The sequence below is a fragment of the Serinus canaria genome, chromosome 4A (genome assembly GCF_022539315.1).
Source record: "Serinus canaria isolate serCan28SL12 chromosome 4A, serCan2020, whole genome shotgun sequence".
In the NCBI taxonomy this organism is placed as follows: domain Eukaryota; kingdom Metazoa; phylum Chordata; class Aves; order Passeriformes; family Fringillidae; genus Serinus; species Serinus canaria.
In genome coordinates, this window is record NC_066318.1 from 18,748,875 (window position 1) to 18,764,427 (window position 15,553).

The window sequence follows — 15,553 nt, forward strand, 5'->3', positions numbered from 1 at the left end:
CTCAGCCTGTGCCAGAGGCTGTTTGTCCCAGCTGTCACAACGCACTGAGGTGTTTCCTGCAGCCCAAAGGAGCCTTTCCCAACCACAAAGAGCTGCTGAGCACAGCCCTGCACCCAAAGGCCCCCAGATGAACCCCAAACCTCCCTGAAAAGCCCCCCTGGGGCAGCCCTGACCCAGCTCCTTGGAAGGCAGCTCCTCCCCAGGCACTGCCTGGGCCGCTGCCAGGCTCCTATGACTCGGAACAGGGCCAGGTTAAAAATACCCTCACCCAAATTTGGAGCAGAGTTGTTGGGCTGTTCTTAACCCCAGCTGAGTCCCTCAGGCTGTCACTGCTACAGGAGCAGGTGAGGGAGGGGATGGGGATGCACGAACCCCACAAGGGGAGCAAATTATGTCCTCAAGAGGAAGGGATCATCTCCCAGAGCCAAACACCGGGACAAATCCAGCATTCCCAGGTTTGCCAGCAGCCACATCCCACCAGGGGCTGATTCCTACCCCACTGCTAGCCCAGGCACCAGCTACCCCAAGGGGGCACTTCCCACCCCTAAACATCACAGCAATACCCTCTGGGATAACACACACTCTTTATTAGCAGCAACAGATAGCAACAAAACACAAAGTCTCCAAAACCATTCAGAGACAACTCCCCAAAACATTTAGAAAAGTACTTCTTATAAAACGTGTGGCTACATTTTACACCTTTTAGTGCAACAGAAAACATGACAATCTGCCCTGCAGCTTCCAACAGGACTGGAATCTCATTTATTCCACCCAAACTCCTCTGCTACCTTTAATGGCTCCACAAAACCCGAGGCTGAGATGGCCCCTTGCTAACAGCCCCTGAATCTCCCAGTGATCTCTCCCACAATTTTCCAGTTTGCCTTTGAGAGGTCCCCAGCCTGCTCCAGAGGTGCTGGGGACTGGCTCAGGGAGGGCCCTGGACCTGGGATTTCCCCCTCAGATTAAGAGGGGATGCAAATGTTCCAGGGTGACCAACAGTGGGGTCCAGCACCTGGGAAAGGATCCAGGTCTCTCCAGGCTGGGGATGTCTGCTCTGCCTCCAGGCTCAGCCGAAAGAGTAACATCCCCTCCACAGCACAGCCTAGGAAAGCCCTGCAGAGGCAGCACGGGGAGGGAGAGGACATCAGGGGACAGGAGCAGGGCTCCCTGTATCCAGCCAGGCCAAGGCCGATGTCACCCGCAGGAACAGCAAATGGGAAGGACAAGCTGGCACCAGCACTGGTGCTGGGAAGAGGAGGGATGTCCCCAGGGATATCCCCCGATCCTGCAGAGCCCAGGGCTGGAGGAGATGGGCTCAGGAGCACCCCCACTTCAGCCAGCTGCAGGGATTTCCTTGGGATCTGCTTTCAGAAACCTAACTCCTTTGCTGCTCCCCCATTCCCTGCCAGCTTCTGCTGCCTCCTCTCCCTCCAGCTGCACACCCAGCACAATCCTGCCCTTTCCTCCCTCCAAGGGTCACAAGGAGCAGGATGCCCAGAGCCTCAGCCCCTGAGCCCCCTGGCAAACCCCTGGCACAGCAGGACACCAGGAGGCCCCCAGGAGGCACCTCCCAGCAGCCCCAGGACTGTGGATTTGCCCAGCAGGGACAGTGGCTCTTCCAGAGCCAAGAGCACATCGAGGCCTCTGGAGGAAGCCAGGAGGATGGAGGGAGCAGGTACATCCCTCTCCCCAGGGATGCACAACAGGAAGAACAGGACAACATAGAAATAGTCCAAACCAGTGTTTTCCAAAAAAATATTTGCAGGTTCTGGCAGCTTGAACATTTCACAGGTGAGCACAGGAGAGGCTGGGATGGGATGGGACACCTGGCACTCCCAGCAGTACCCATCACCAGGGTCACCAGGGAAGGGTAGCAGCAGGGCTGATCCAGCACTACCTGCAAGAAGAGAGGGCCCCACGTGAGCCATGTTCTGGGCACTTGGACCCCCCCCAGGGCCTCAGCTAGCTCAGTGTCCCACACTGGCAGTGGCAGCACCAGGAGGTCTGGACTTCTGCCCTACTCCAGATCTCAAGAGCTACTCTGGCCAATTTATCTGCCTGGAGTTCCCTGGGTTCTGACTGCACAAGAGAGCTCCTGAGAGCTCCTTGTTTGTAACCTACCACCTCATAGGATGGGTTTTCCATCCTTATCCTCTCCATCCTTACCCTCAACCTCCAAGAAGCTCCAGTGAACAGCCTGAATGTGTTTGTGGTCACAGAGAGGGAGCGATTTCTGAAAAAATCTCGAGAATCACTCACTTCCCAGAAATCTCTGGAGTACTCAAAAGCCTACCCATTATTCAGAGCTAAGGTAACCAGGACTGTCAGGCTCTGAGTGGAGGAATCAGGAATATTTCCAGAGTGGGGATTAAATAGACGGCACAGCAAACCCTTTGAGCCTCCAGGGTGGGAGAGCAGCCTCTTACTAGAGAAGCTGGAATAGTGCCCTGAGCTCTCCTACTTCTCCAGCTCACTTGGATCCAGCCAAGGAGAAATTTGGGCTTATAGAAAGAAAATTTTGGCTGAAGCAAGGGGGCCACCCCAAGAGGGGGCTGGAGGCATCTTACCAACAGCTGTCACATGAGTTCTTCCTTCTCTGGTACCAGACAAAGACACCTGGGGACAAAGTAGCAGCATCAGAAAATCCCAGAACCATTTGGGTTGGAGGGACCTTTCAAAAGCCCATCCAGTTCCAACCCCTGCCATGGGCAGGAACACCTTCCACTAGCCCAGGCTGCTCAGAGCCCCACCACCATCATCATCAGTGTAGGCCACAATGACTTCCTTGGACTGGGGACACCCTGCTGGAAACAGCAGCTGTGACAAAACCCAGCCCCTGCCCATGGGATGCCAGGGTGAGAGAGCCAGGTCCTGGCAGGGATGGGACCCTTTCACCCACCTCTGGTGCCTACAGCACCCACCAGCCAGAAACAGGGCAGAGTCACCTCAGCACCCACCTGCCCACCCTAGCACCCACCTGCGAGTGAGCCGACCATGACACAGGACAGGACCACAGGCAGCACCACATGGGCAGAGTCTGCAAAGGGGAGAACATGGAGCCTCTGCACAAGATCAAGTTTAACCTGAATTTAACCCACCCACAGCCTCCCAGCAAACCTGCCTGCTCAGCACAGGCAGGGAGAGAGTATTCCTTTTCTGTGGCTGTCCCCTGTTTTTTTCCCAGGCAGGGGAAGGAATGCACTCACGGTGGACCTTGAGCAGGAAGGAGGTCTCATTCTGGCTCACGGCGTTGCTCACCACGCAGGTGTAGTAGCCACTGTCACTGATGGACACCCGCAGGATGCGAAGCGTGGTGTTCTCCACAAACTGGATGCGCTCACTTCCCACGAGCAGCTCCCCATTTTTCTTCCACCAGTAGGCATCTGCTGTCCCTCGCACCACGGTGCAAACCAGTTTGGTGTTGCCTCCTGCCTTCACCAAGGAGTTGCCCACAATTTCTGGTGGGGACAGCGGCTCTGGGAGAGGCAGAGGCAGAGGCAGCGTCAGTGCTCAAACCCGTGGCAATCCCGGCTCCCAGGCACGGAGGAGGGTTGGTCGTGGCACCACTCACCCACAACGTGCAGATGGAACCAGGTTGTGGCCTCCTCCTGGGCCCTGAGGCGGTAGAGGCGGCTGTCCCCATGCTGCAGCACCACCTGCAGTGACAGGTTTGACTCATTGAACGTGGCGCGGTTCTCGTAGAGCCGGGACACGTTGGGGGGGTGAGGGAAGCCGTAGGTGAGGATGACCCCCTCCTCGGAGCCCGCTCGGTACTCCCAGGACACGGCCCGGCTGCCCCGCAGCGCCGGGGCCGTCAGCAGCACGGTGCAGCCCACGGCCGACACCAGGCTGCCCGCGGCTGGGCGCAGGTCGGCCGAGTAGCAGGGAGCGAGCGTGCGGGCTGGAAGAGAAACAGGAGTCACCCCACAGCCCCAGGGATCCCACTTCATCCACCTGGGAGGTGCTGCAAGAGCCCTTCCTGCCTCAGCTGCGGAGGGAATTATTTATAGAATCATGAATCATGGAAGGGTTTGGGTTGGAAGAGACCTTAAAGATCACTCAGTTTCAGGGACAGGGACACTTTTCACTGTCCCAGGCTGCTCCAAGCCCCAGTGTCCAACCTGGCCTAGAACACTGCCAGGGATCCAGGGGCAGCCACAGCTGCTCTGGGCACCTTGTGCCAGGGCCTCATCACCCACACGGGGAAGAATTTCCCCCGATATCCCATCTAACCCTGCCCTGCGGCAGCGGGAAGGCATTTCCCCTTGTCCTGCCCCTCCATCCCTTGTCCCAAGCTCTCCTGGAGCCCCCTTAGGCCCTGGATAGGCTCTGAAGAGCCTGGAAGGGCCTGTCCTGGATCCTTCTCTGAACACCCCCAGCTCTCCCAGCCTGGCTCCACAGGGGCTCCGGGCCTCAGAGCAGCTCCGTGGCTCCTCTGGGCTCTCTGCAGCAGCTCCAGGTCCCTCCTGTGCTGGGCCCAGGGCTGGGGCAGTTCTGCAGGCGGTGTCTCACTGAGGGGCAGACGGGCTGAATCCCCCCCCGTCCATGCTCTGGGGCTGAAGCCGCGTTGGCAGGGCACTCACACCCCCAAATTCTTCAGCATGGCCATGGAAATGCTCCCTGCTGCTTTGGGGGGCACAGACGGAGCTGTGGGACCCGCAGGCACAGCCCCGCCCCCCCGCGCGGGCCGCTACCGGGAACCCGAGCTGAGAGCCGAGAAAAGCCGCAAGTCCCTTCCCGACCTTTCCCTAAAAGCCTTTCTCCGGGATTAAGGCGTGCCCGAGCCTGGAGTCGCCTCCGCGTCTTAAATCAGGCGCCAGGAAAAGGTTCCCCAAGCCGGGAGTGGCTCCATGCAGGGGGGGTGCCAGGGGGTCCCGCCCTCCTCCCCCCGCGGCCCAGCTCGGCCGAACCTGCTCAGAAGGGCCAGGGCAGACCCGGACGGGGCCGATCCGGCCCGGCCACCCCGACCCCGGGGCTGACACTCGCCTGTGACCCCCGGGGCGACCGCGGCGCTGCCGGGGGCGAGCAGCAGGGGGAGGAGGAGGGGGACGGGGAACATCTGCGGGGCCGCCGGGCGACAGCTCCGCCACCAGCCGGGGGCAGCTCGTCTGGGCGGGACGGCGCGGGGCCTGCCGTCCGCCCCCTCCTCCTCCTGCTCCTCTTCTCTTCCCTTCCCCTCTCCTCCCCTCCCCTCCTCTCCTTCCCCTTCCTTTCTTCCCCTCCCCTCCTCCTCCTCCACTTTCCTCCCGCCTTTCTCCTTCTCTCCGTTCCCCTCTTCTTCTCTTACTTCCACTCCTTTCCCTCTCCCGCCTCTCCTCTCCCTTGCTCCCCCCCTACTCTTCCCCTGTTCCTCCTTCCCCACCGTTCCTCTCCCCTTTCCAAGACTTCCAAACCCAGCACACAGAACCCCACGAGGCGCTGCCTCCTCCCGTCCCTCCTCTCCCTGTCACGGTGTAAAACCCCCAAATCCCAGCTCGGGGGCAGTAGGGGAATGGCCTCCCCCTGTCCCCTCTCCTCAGGATCTCACCTCAGCCACAAAAACTGGGGCTTTAACCATTTACTGGAGCAGCCCTTCCAGCTCCTGGCAGGGCTGTGGGAAGGACGGGACATGGCTGGGGTGCTGCTCCTGCAGGAGATTCACCTCGGAATGTTCCAGGAGGGATCGGGACAATGTTTTTCTCCTTCCCCAGGACGTTGGGCAGCTTGGGAGGTGCTGGGGGCTTTGTGGCAGGGAAAAAAAAAATATCCCATGGGGAGGTTCTCCGGGAGTACATCAAGAGGTGGGAGGGGACGCAGGTGTGGCCAGGCAGGAGCCCACGCAGCCATCCCAATCCCACTAGAGGGAGCGAGGAGATCAGCTGTGCCAAGAGCCGCTGGGACCGGGGAGCCCAGCTCAGGGAAGGAGCTGCCTCTAGGAGGCAGCAGAACTTGCCTCTCATTGCCTGTCATTGTGTCTGTCATTGTCTGTCATCCATCGCCGGAGCGTGGATGTCCCGGGAGCTGCTGTCCCGCCTTGGGATGTTCCAGAGGCTACTGCTCCTCATCCTTCCTGGGAAAGCTCGTGGGTCCAGGGTTTTATGGGGTTCCTCCATCCATCCCTTCCCTGCCAAACTCCAGCCAGCAGCGCAGGGAGCGCCCCTGGGTCCCCACACAGCCTTTCTGCTCCTCTTTTCCCTTTCTCCCTATGCCTTGGCTCCCAACCTCCACCAGCCAGAGGCCAAGAAGGGCTGTGAGGACCATCCTGTGCCCGTCCAAGCCAATGTCCTGTCCCACTTGGGCGACCACCCATCCCTGCAGCTGGCACGTGTGAGGCTGGAGCAGCTCTGGAGCAGCTCCAATGCCACCAGGCAGGGAATGTCTCCACCTCCTCTGTGAAAACAGGGACAAACAAACGCTGGCCCCAGCCCAGGGGCAGGAGACAGCCAGGGAAGGGCTGGGGTGCTCCCAGGGTTGGAGGGAGGCGGTTGGACGCCTGGCCCTCTCCCACTGGAAGTACAGTGTGATGAGGAAGAGGTTTTCCCAAAAAACATCTCAGCACAGGAGCTGATGGGTTCCAATAACAAGACAAACATCTGAGGGCACATTCCAGGGAGGTTACAGCAGCTCCTGAGCCACACACGATGACTTCACGTCGCAGGGGCTGCTGTTTCCTCAGGGAGGACCATGTGGTCAACCCTGTTCGGAGTCATCAGTGGCCGGAGCCAGTGCCGGGCTGGGCTCGGCTGGACGGAGCAGCGCGGGGAGTTGAGAGCCAGCCCTGGGATCTCCCCAGGAGGAGCATCCTGCAGTGACCCAGCTCAGGGGGTCTGCCTTGGCCATCCCAGGAAACATGGACAACAACTAAAATTGCACGTTCCATGATCCTGCCTGAAGCAAACTGAAGCAAATCCAAGGGACAGGCTGGGAAATCCCAGACGCAGCTCCATATCCGTGTCGGCATCTCCTGCCGAGTTTCTCCCATCCCAGCCTCACTGAGAGCACTGGGAAAGCCCAACAAGCCTCTCTCCTTCTCCCCTGCACTTGCTCTGCACCACGGGGCACCGAGGAAACAGATTTCCAGGCTCTGCCTGACCCGGCTCTCCCAGTGCACAGACCAGGAAACATTAGAAGTGAAAAACAACTCCTCAGCCAGGATTGAGGCATGCTTTTCCCCCTGGCTCCCACCCAATTTTCTCTGCACAGCTCCAGTTCTGGTCCTGCCCTGACTCACAGACAAACCTGCTCTCTCCAAGAGGGCAGCCCCAGGCTCCAGGGTTCTGATTGTTGCTGGTTTCCCTCTGCTCCTCAGCAGAGCTCAGCCATGCCCCTGTCCCATCCCACGAAGCAGGACAGAGAGCAGTGGTCTCAGGTTCCTTCAGCACAAACATCTATGTCCCAAATGGCAAATCTGAAACCCATCCCATTCCACATTCCACCCCCTGCCATGGACAGGGACACTAGACCAGGCTGGCAGCTGTTTCCCAGATGTGTCCTTTGCAGTTCTTCCCCCCTCACCTGGCTCAACAGGTCTTAAGCCCTTTTCCTGAGAACAACCAGGAGGTTTGAGTTGTCAGGGGATTTTTTTAGACATAATTAGTCACCTCCCTCCCAGATCAGCCCCCTTCCCAGACTCCAAGGAAGACATGTCGCCTGGGGAAAGATCTCCGTGCCAGGGCAGGGATGGAGAGCTGGCACTGGGTAGACACTGAGCTGGCAGAGAGGCAGGGAAATCAGTCCTGAACCTGGCAGATGCTTTGGGGTGGGAGACCCTCTGCTCTGAGCCCCTAGGGCTTCATGGTGCTTCTGGGGACACTGCAGGGTCAGACGTCCTGGGGAGGGGACAGCCCCCTCCATGATGGTCTGGAGGCTGCTGAGCTGGCTGGGATCTGGGCTGAGGCCACCCATCCTCCCCAAGGCCCAGCAGGACAGGAGAGAGCGGTTCTGCAGGGACACCAGTGCTCCTGTGCTTTCTCAGGTGTCACTTTCATTTCACAGGTAACAGCACCTGGAGCCACAGACTCACCTGAGCACCAAGCTGCCACGGCAACACTAGGGAACAGCAGCTTGTCCCACCTTTCTGCATTCCAACCTGCTCCACGTTTCTATTGTGGAGCAATGTGAGCCAGCAGCAGGACAGAGCCTGGGGCTCAGCAGGGAAGGGCAGCCCTGTGCCCAGTCCAGGAGGGCAGGGTGGGCACAGCCCTCCCAGAAAGGCCTCCAGGAGATGCTCAGCAGCTCTTTCTCCCCATCCTGCAAACCTGCACCTCTCTGAGCCTTTGCTGGTCACCAGAGCTGACGTGAGCCCCATCACCTAAACCCGGCTCAGGTCGTGTCCCTCCATCCCTGAGACCCCTCTGTTCTCAGCCCAGGGTCACTGGGGTCTTCTCACCTGGGGTCACCCCAGCAGCTCCACCACTGTCCTGTGATGGCGGTGTGAAACATATTCATAAATCATGGAATGCCTTGGGTGGGAAGGGACCTTAAAACTCACCCAGTGCCACCCCCTGCCATGGGCAGGGTCACCTTCCACTGTCCCAGGCTGCTCCAAATCCCAGTGTCCAGCCTGGCCTTGGGCACTGCCAGGGATCCAGGGGCAGCCGCAGCTGCTCTGGGCACCCTGTGCCAGGGCCTGCCCACCCTCACTGGGGAGAATATGTTCCCAATATCCCATCCATCCCTGCCCTCTAGCAGAGTGAAGCCATTCCCTGTGTTCTGTGTCTGTGTACCCGTGAATTAACACTCTGGGGCTCTCTGGGGACACTCACCGTCCGGCAGCCCTGCTGCCTCCCGAGCCGCAGCCCCGGGGCCACCGTCGCACCCGGCGCCCCCTCGGTGGCCACGAGAGACCCCGCCCCTTCGGCCACAGACCACTCCAACCCCGCCCCCCGCCCCGCCCCCGCCCCGCCCGTCCTGCCGCGCTCGGGCCCGAGGCAGCGGCATCGGGACCGGCTCGGGCTATGGCCCCGCACCCGCCCGGCGCCGGGCAGTACCTGCGCTCCGACAGCGGCGGCTCCGACACGCCTATGCTGGCCGAGGGTCCCGCTGCCGGGCCCGCTCCCGGTGACTGTCCCGGTCCCGGTCCGGACGGCGGCCCCGGTGCGGCGCGGGGGCAGCGGCGGCGGCGGTGCGGGCCGCTGTGGGGCAGCGTGGCCGTCATGGCTATCCTGGCGCTGCAGATCGCCTCCACCACCGGCCTCTTCGTCTACTTCACCATGGCCATCTCCAAGGTGAGCTTTGCCCCGGGACCGGAGCGGGGCTGCGGCCCCGGGAGTCCCGGCGGCTGCGGGAGGGCTCTGCCGGCTCCAGCCCCTCGCCTCTGCCCGCCGGGCACGGCAGCGACCGGCGCCGCCTCGCCGCGGGTCCAGGTGCGGGCTGCGGGGGGGACACTGCCCCAGCTCCCCAGGGAGCCGCGGGCCCAGATGTGGATTGGGGATGGACGTTGCCCGAGCTCCGCCCGGAGCTGCAGATCCAGCTGTGCAGGCGTGGGCGGAGGGGCAGGCACTGTCGCCGATCCAGATGTGGCGCCTTTGTCCTGGGTCCCGCCTGGAGCTGAGGTTTGCACTGCTAGAGGGGGGCTCTGCCCTGGGATCCCATCGGAGTCTCCAGCCGCAAATGAGGGTGCGGGGGGACTTCCCTGAGCTCCAGGCCCCACTGACCTCTGGTTCTGGCTTCATCTTTCCCTCCTCCCATTCCCATCTCCCCCACACTCCAGGATCCCCAAATCCTCCTCACCCCCTTTGTGAGATGATGGGATCCCCATTCCAGCAGCTCTTTGCTTGCTCCAGTGCAGCCCCACCAACTGTGCTGGGATTCCGCCATTCCCACCTCCCACGGGGTCAGTCGGGCAAAACCACTCCTAAAATTGGCCGTGATGGTCTGATCCTCCCCAGCCCCTCCCCTCAGCTGCTGATTCCGACCCACAACAACCCCTGAGCAGAGGGAGGGAAACGCCAGTCGGGAGATCCGTGGATAGAGAGAAATTCGGGGCTGGCAGCAACGCCGTGGAAGCCGCCCTCATCCCTGAGGGTGCGGCAAGAAAGAAAAAGGGTCCTGCAGTGCCAGACATTCCACAAAACACATGAGAGAGAGGGAAGAAGGAAAAGCCCTGCCACGGATGCAGGGAGAATAAACAGTCTGTCTGGATCCATCGGAGCTGCCTTCGGAGGGGGCTCCAGGCCTCCTTCGGGCTTTGTCTCCATCCCTGGGTCACATGAGGTCCCGCTGTGAGGAATTTACATGAAAGGCGGGGAGAGGAGGGGAATTGGGAGACACAGCCCCGGGAAAGAAAAGGCGGAGAGAGGAGAAAACCATTGTAGTGGAACAATTTGGGCTCATTTCAGCGGCCGGTCACTGGATGTGTGCTGAGAGTAGGGAGTCAGTCTCTTGGAGCCCCTTCAGGCCCTGGAAGGGGCTCTGAGCTCTCCTTGGAGCCTTCTCCAGATGAACACCCCCAGCTCTCCCAGCCTGGCTCCAGAGCAGAGGGGCTCCCGCCCTCGTAACACCTCCGTGGTTTTCTCTGGAGCCGCTCCAGCAGCTTCCCGTGCCGGGCTGGCTCCGGTTCCGCGGGCGGGCACACGCCACAGCCAGCCCGGAGGAGCTGCGCGGGCAGCCCTGCCCGGACACGCACCCGCCGCGGGCATCCCAAGAGAACAGCCCCATCCGGGGGAATTCGCTGCCTTGGCAGCACCCGGCGCTGCCACCTGGGCGGGCAGGTGTGTACAGGAACAGCCTTCGAGCCTTCGCGCAGCCCTCCCGCGGAGAAGGGCCGGGGCAGGGCCGGCCGGGGGACCAGGAGGGCAGAGATGAACCCAGATTCTTTCAATCTGACCTCACAGCGCTGTGCTGTGGATACAGAGGCTGAACTGATTCCAATATCCTGGTTGTTCCCTGAGCGCCTGGGTGCTGGAGGAGCCGGGCTGAAGGCAGCTGCCCCCTGCTCACACCCCAGCAGGATCCCGGCTGCTCCCTCGCTCTGTCCCAGTTTGCCATCATGCTCTGTTTCCATCCCAGCTGAAGTCCCAGGCTCCGGGCAGCGCAGAGGAGCTGCGGTGTCTGCAGGTGCTCAATCAGCAGCTCGAGGGCTCCAGCCTGGAGAAGCTGAGCAGCAGCCAGGGCTGCCTCAAGCTGGCCAGCACCATCAAAACCTATGTGGCCACGGTGAGCCTGGGACCAGGGGTGGATGGGAGAGCTCCTGGTTGTCCCCATGCCTCAGTTTCTCCATCCACCTCACCAGAGCAATGGGAGGGGGGAATAGCCAGGATAGTTCAAGGTGGGAGTGGGACTCAAGTCCTTCACAGTGAGGAGGTGGCAGGGCCCAAAGACAGCGTGACAGGGAAGGTGATGGAGGCTTGGAGTAGGAGCTCAGGCATGGGGAATCCCCATGTCACCTTTAACCAGGGAACTTTCTCTTCTCTGTGGCACAGGTGACCGAGAACATCATCCGCAGGAGTGCCATGAAGGGTGAGTCCCTCCTGGGCCAGAGCCTGACCCAGGGAGCTGTGATCCGGGGAGCTGTGATCCATGGGAGCTGTGAACCAGGGGAGCTGGGATCCAGGGAGCTGTGACCCAGGGGAGCTGGGATCCATGGGAGCTGAGATCTATGGAAGCTGTGATCCCGGGAGGCCAGCAGAGGGTGAGGCAAACTCCAGTGCTGTAAGCTGGGGCAGGAGAGGGCAGAGCCAGGATTGTCACTTGCCATGACAGGCACATGTTCCAGGAATGGGCTGGGGGACAGCCGTCTCCTTTGTCCAGAGGCTGGGGAGGCAGGGCCGTGGCACTCACAGATGTGTTGGTTGATGATTGACAAGACATTTCCATCCCTCAATAACCTTTTGCTCTGGTGGGTCAGTGGGGCATTCCCTGCCCTGCTGGCATGGGGCCGTGTGGCCCCACACTGCTCTTACAGCATCTGTTCCTTTCCTGCAGAGGCCTGGCGGAGCTACTTCAACACCTCAGAGGGGCAACTTCCTCCCAAAATAGCCGGGAAATCCTCAGCACATCTCACCCTCCGCCCACAGAGCCTGGCTCAGGATGGTGAGTTGGGGAACCCCTCTGGGCACTGCTGGGTCTTCAGACTCCAGAGAGATCAAAGGGCAGGGGACCAGGATGGTTGGGCAGCTAACAGGGAGAGGTGTCTCCTGTTCACTCCAAGACCACCAAGCTCCAGCCCTCCAAACTGGATGACTGGGAAGGGGTCAGAGCCACCCCCTCCCCCCTCCTTGTGACCTTGTCAGGTCGCTCCCCTCAGCGACTCTCCCTACCCGCAGGACGCTCCCAGCGCTCCGAGAATCTCTCCCAGTCGTGCCGCCACGCCATCATGCACTGGGGGCACGGCAGCCTCCTGTCCCACGTGCAGAACATGACGTACCGGGCCGGGCGGCTGCGCGTCGAGCAGCCGGGCAAGTACTACGTGTACGCGCAGATCTACTTCCGCTACCGCGGCGCCGGCCGCGACTCGGGCCCACAGCTCGTGCAGTGCATCCAGTGGCAGCCGGCGTACAGCCCACCCGTGCTGCTGCTCAAGGGCGTGGGCACCAAGTGCTGGGCGCCCGAGGCTGACTATGGGCTCCACGCACTCTACCAAGGGGGACTCTTCGAGCTCAAGGCTGGTGACGAGCTCTTCGTTTCCGTCTCCTCCTTGGCCATCGACTCCAGCGACGCAGCCGCCAGTTACTTCGGGGCCTTCCGGCTCGACCTGTGACACCCCTCTGCTCCCAACTGGCCCCTGGACAGAGCAAATGGCCCGGCGTGGCGCAGGGTTCTTATGGCTGCGTTGTCCCTTGTGGTGAGGGATGAGCCAAGAAGGGCACAGCAATGGCTGCCTGCAGGGCCCTGCTGTGCTCAGTGCCACCCTCCATGACAGAGACAGCCGTGAACCAGGAAGGGTCTCCGAGGGCCTACAGGGGACATGCACAAGGAGGGACATCCTAACCCTGGTGGCACAGCACCTCCCAACGGCTCCCTGCAGCAGGAAAGGCACCAGGGCTACATCTGCCACTTCAAGACAAAGTGTCCCCATGGCAGGGTGACACCCATGGGTCTGATGCCACCTTGGGCAGAGCTGTGGGTGCCAGGACCTGGGGCTGGAAGCACCCCGGGACACAGGGCTGGCACACCTTGTGGGGATGGGGCAGGTCCAGTGTCAGCCTCTGGCAGGGAATGAAGGAGTTTCAGGTTGGGAGATGAAACCCTGGGATGACAGCAGCGATGGTTGTAGGGAGGGCAAAGGGCAGGACTGTGACACCTCAGCAGTCGCCAGCCCTGGCACCACACCCGGCACGTGGCACTGGGGCACGTGGATCGAGCCAGGCTGCACAGGACCAGGAGCTCAGCACGGCTGCTGACCCAGCACCTCTTCCCATGTGGATTTTGTCTCCCCTAGACCTCACAGACAGCGCAGTCCCCACTTCCTCGCACCTCCAGCCCTGGCAATCCCTGCAGGAATCCAGCTCTGGGTGAGCCCAGTGGTCACAGCAAGACCTTGGAGGGACCAAACTAGCCCTGGGGTGATGGAGGCCAGCCCAGAGGCCAAAGGTTGGTTCAGGCAGGGCAGAGCAGGGCCCAGCTGGCCCAGGCCATGGACACTGGGTGGGCACAGTCCCCTTTTCCAACTCCCCCTGTATTCTCTGTATCCTACTAAGACTGGGGGGATTATCACAGTGGCAGTGTGGGGTGCCACAGACATGGGGCTCTCAGGGAGGACAGAATAAAGCCTTGTAGTCCAGCACAGGTCTGGCCCCTTTGCACACAGGACACAGCCTGGACAGGGTAGACCTGGAACCAGGTGGAGCAGGGCTGGGGCACTGCCAGAGCTCCAGGCAGACCCCAGCAAAGTCTACTGCTCATGCTACACCCACAGCACCTCCAGGGGCTCTGCAGCTGCCAGCCCCCATGGACAGCCAAGGCAGTACCCAGGGGATGTGTTCCTGCTTCTCAACCCAGAGCCTTCATTCCCTCTGGGCTCAGCTCCTGCAGAGACCCCATGAAATCTGAGCCCACCCAGCTCCTCCCCTGCACCCATCAGCTCCCAGGGGGTCCCAGTGCTCCTCCTCTTTGAGTTTGGGATTGCCGAGCCCAGCCCAGGAGGAAGCCAGGCCCCGGGGTTACGATGGGCTGTTCCTGGGCAGCTCCTGCCATCCTTTCTGCAGCTTCCCACGCCTGACTCCTGGCCCTCCACATCCTTGGCCAGGGCTGGGGGCTGAGCAAGGCAGTTCCCACATCCCCCCCCATCCCCAGCTGCTGGGAATTCCCACTCTCCAGCCCCCATCTCCTGCAGGCTCCTGACCCAGGGGGGCTGATACAACCCCCACAGCACACTGCCACCCTGGCACCTGCACACAGGCACCTGGACTGGCCCCAATGCAAGGGAAGATTCCCCAGCTCATCCAGAACCTCCAAAAGCTCATCCAAAGCCAGAGAGCACCAAGAGCTGCTTCCAGCAGCCTCCAAAGGGGTGACAGGGCTGATCCCCCCATGGCAGGGCTGCAAGGCTCCATTTTCCCACTCCCCTTGGAGGGATGGAGGGAGATGAGCCGAGCCTTGGCTCTGCAACATTTGGCCCTAAAGCATGCTGGGCTCTTGCCCAAAGCAAAAAAAAAAAAGCACTCCAAACCCCTCTGTTCTAAAACCATCCCTTTTCCTCCATCTCTCATCCCCCCTCCTGCTGTCCCAGCCACCTCGGTGTCCCACAGCAGGGCTCTGGACATCCTCAGTCTCAAACACCCCTGGGAGCACCAAGCTTATCCCACCTCTGGCAGCAGCCATGGGAGAGCAGAGCTGAAGCAGGGAACAGGGGCTGCAGGAAATGCAGCAGGTGGTTCCAAGATTTCCTGTGAAAGGGAGTTTAACACGGCCCAAGGGAGCCAGCAGAGGCTGTGTTTGCCATGGAGGAAGCAGGGAAAACAGTGAGTAGGGAGAGCCGGGCTTGGTGCCAGCAGGCAATATGGCTCACCCCGCTTTCCTGGAAAGGAGAGGGCTCATGGGTAGGTGGATGGGAGAAGGAGAACTGCAGCAGCATCAGGGCAAAGAGCAGCCTCACCCTGTCTGGGGAGAGCCCAGCTGGAATTCCTGGCTGTGAGGAACTGGCACAGATTACCCCAAGAGCCTCAGTCCCTGTGGCCCCCCTCTCTCCTCCATTGTCCTCCCTGTCCTGTTGCTTCCAGCAGAAGGGCTGGACACCCCCAGCCCGGCCAGGGCCAGGCTCTCACCTGGACAAATGGATTGGCCACCAGCAGGAGAACCCAGCAGCATGAAAACCTGGCCTCCACAAAAACTGCCTGAGGCACCTGTGCCAACAGTACCTGTCCCAGGACGTGCTCCAGGAAAGAAAGAACAAAGTGTGGAAAGACCTGGATGAGAGCACACCACTTCTCCTTGTTGTAAGGAAACAAAATCTGCTGTGCAAATGGAGCAAAGTACTGAAGATTTCTCATACAACTTTTCTGTTATTGTTAAAATTGTTTATTACAAATTACAACTCACTATTTTAATGTGTGTATTGCTGACAAATTCACTGTAACTCCTCCTCAAAAGCAAAGTCAATGGTCCCTAAACCAACTCTGCAGCCCCTCACACA

At 60.8% G+C, this 15,553-nt stretch overlaps 2 protein-coding genes across 2 annotated transcripts; one reads left to right on the plus strand and one right to left on the minus strand.

Moving 5' to 3' along the window:
- Positions 1–565: 565 nt before the first annotated feature.
- On the minus strand, positions 566–4,918 carry LOC108962037 (HEPACAM family member 2-like). The gene is made up of 5 exons (XM_030229081.2): positions 3,572–4,918; positions 3,207–3,476; positions 2,978–3,037; positions 2,568–2,616; positions 566–1,897 (listed from the first exon to the last, which is right to left on the minus strand). The coding sequence occupies exons 1-5, from the start codon at positions 3,948–3,950 to the stop codon at positions 1,894–1,896; spliced, it is 762 nt and encodes a 253-aa protein (XP_030084941.1). The 5' UTR covers positions 3,951–4,918; the 3' UTR covers positions 566–1,893.
- Positions 4,919–8,936: 4,018 nt separating this feature from the next.
- LOC103816485 (tumor necrosis factor ligand superfamily member 10-like) lies at positions 8,937–15,461 on the plus strand. Its single transcript, XM_050974632.1, has 5 exons — positions 8,937–9,206; positions 10,990–11,136; positions 11,403–11,439; positions 11,905–12,012; positions 12,246–15,461. Exons 1-5 carry the CDS (start codon positions 8,937–8,939, stop codon positions 12,677–12,679), a joined length of 996 nt encoding a protein of 331 aa, XP_050830589.1. The 3' UTR covers positions 12,680–15,461.
- Positions 15,462–15,553: the final 92 nt, after the last annotated feature.

Bases quoted from the DNA above. Each gene is read 5' to 3' on its own strand.
- LOC108962037 (XM_030229081.2), bottom strand. From the start codon at position 3,950: ATGAAGTGGGATCCCTGGGGCTGTGGGGTGACTCCTGTTTCTCTTCCA. The intron at 3,477-3,571 runs GTGAGTGGTGCC...TGCCTCTCCCAG, and splicing joins GTTCCATCTGCACGTTGTGG to AGCCGCTGTCCCCACCAGAA. The intron at 2,617-2,977 runs GTGGGTGCTAGG...CTTTGTCCCCAG, and splicing joins CATGGTCGGCTCACTCGCAG to GTGTCTTTGTCTGGTACCAG.
- LOC103816485 (XM_050974632.1), top strand. From the start codon at position 8,937: ATGGCCCCGCACCCGCCCGGCGCCGGGCAGTACCTGCGCTCCGACAGC. The intron at 9,207-10,989 runs GTGAGCTTTGCC...TTTCCATCCCAG, and splicing joins TCACCATGGCCATCTCCAAG to CTGAAGTCCCAGGCTCCGGG. The intron at 12,013-12,245 runs GTGAGTTGGGGA...CCCTACCCGCAG, and splicing joins ACAGAGCCTGGCTCAGGATG to GACGCTCCCAGCGCTCCGAG.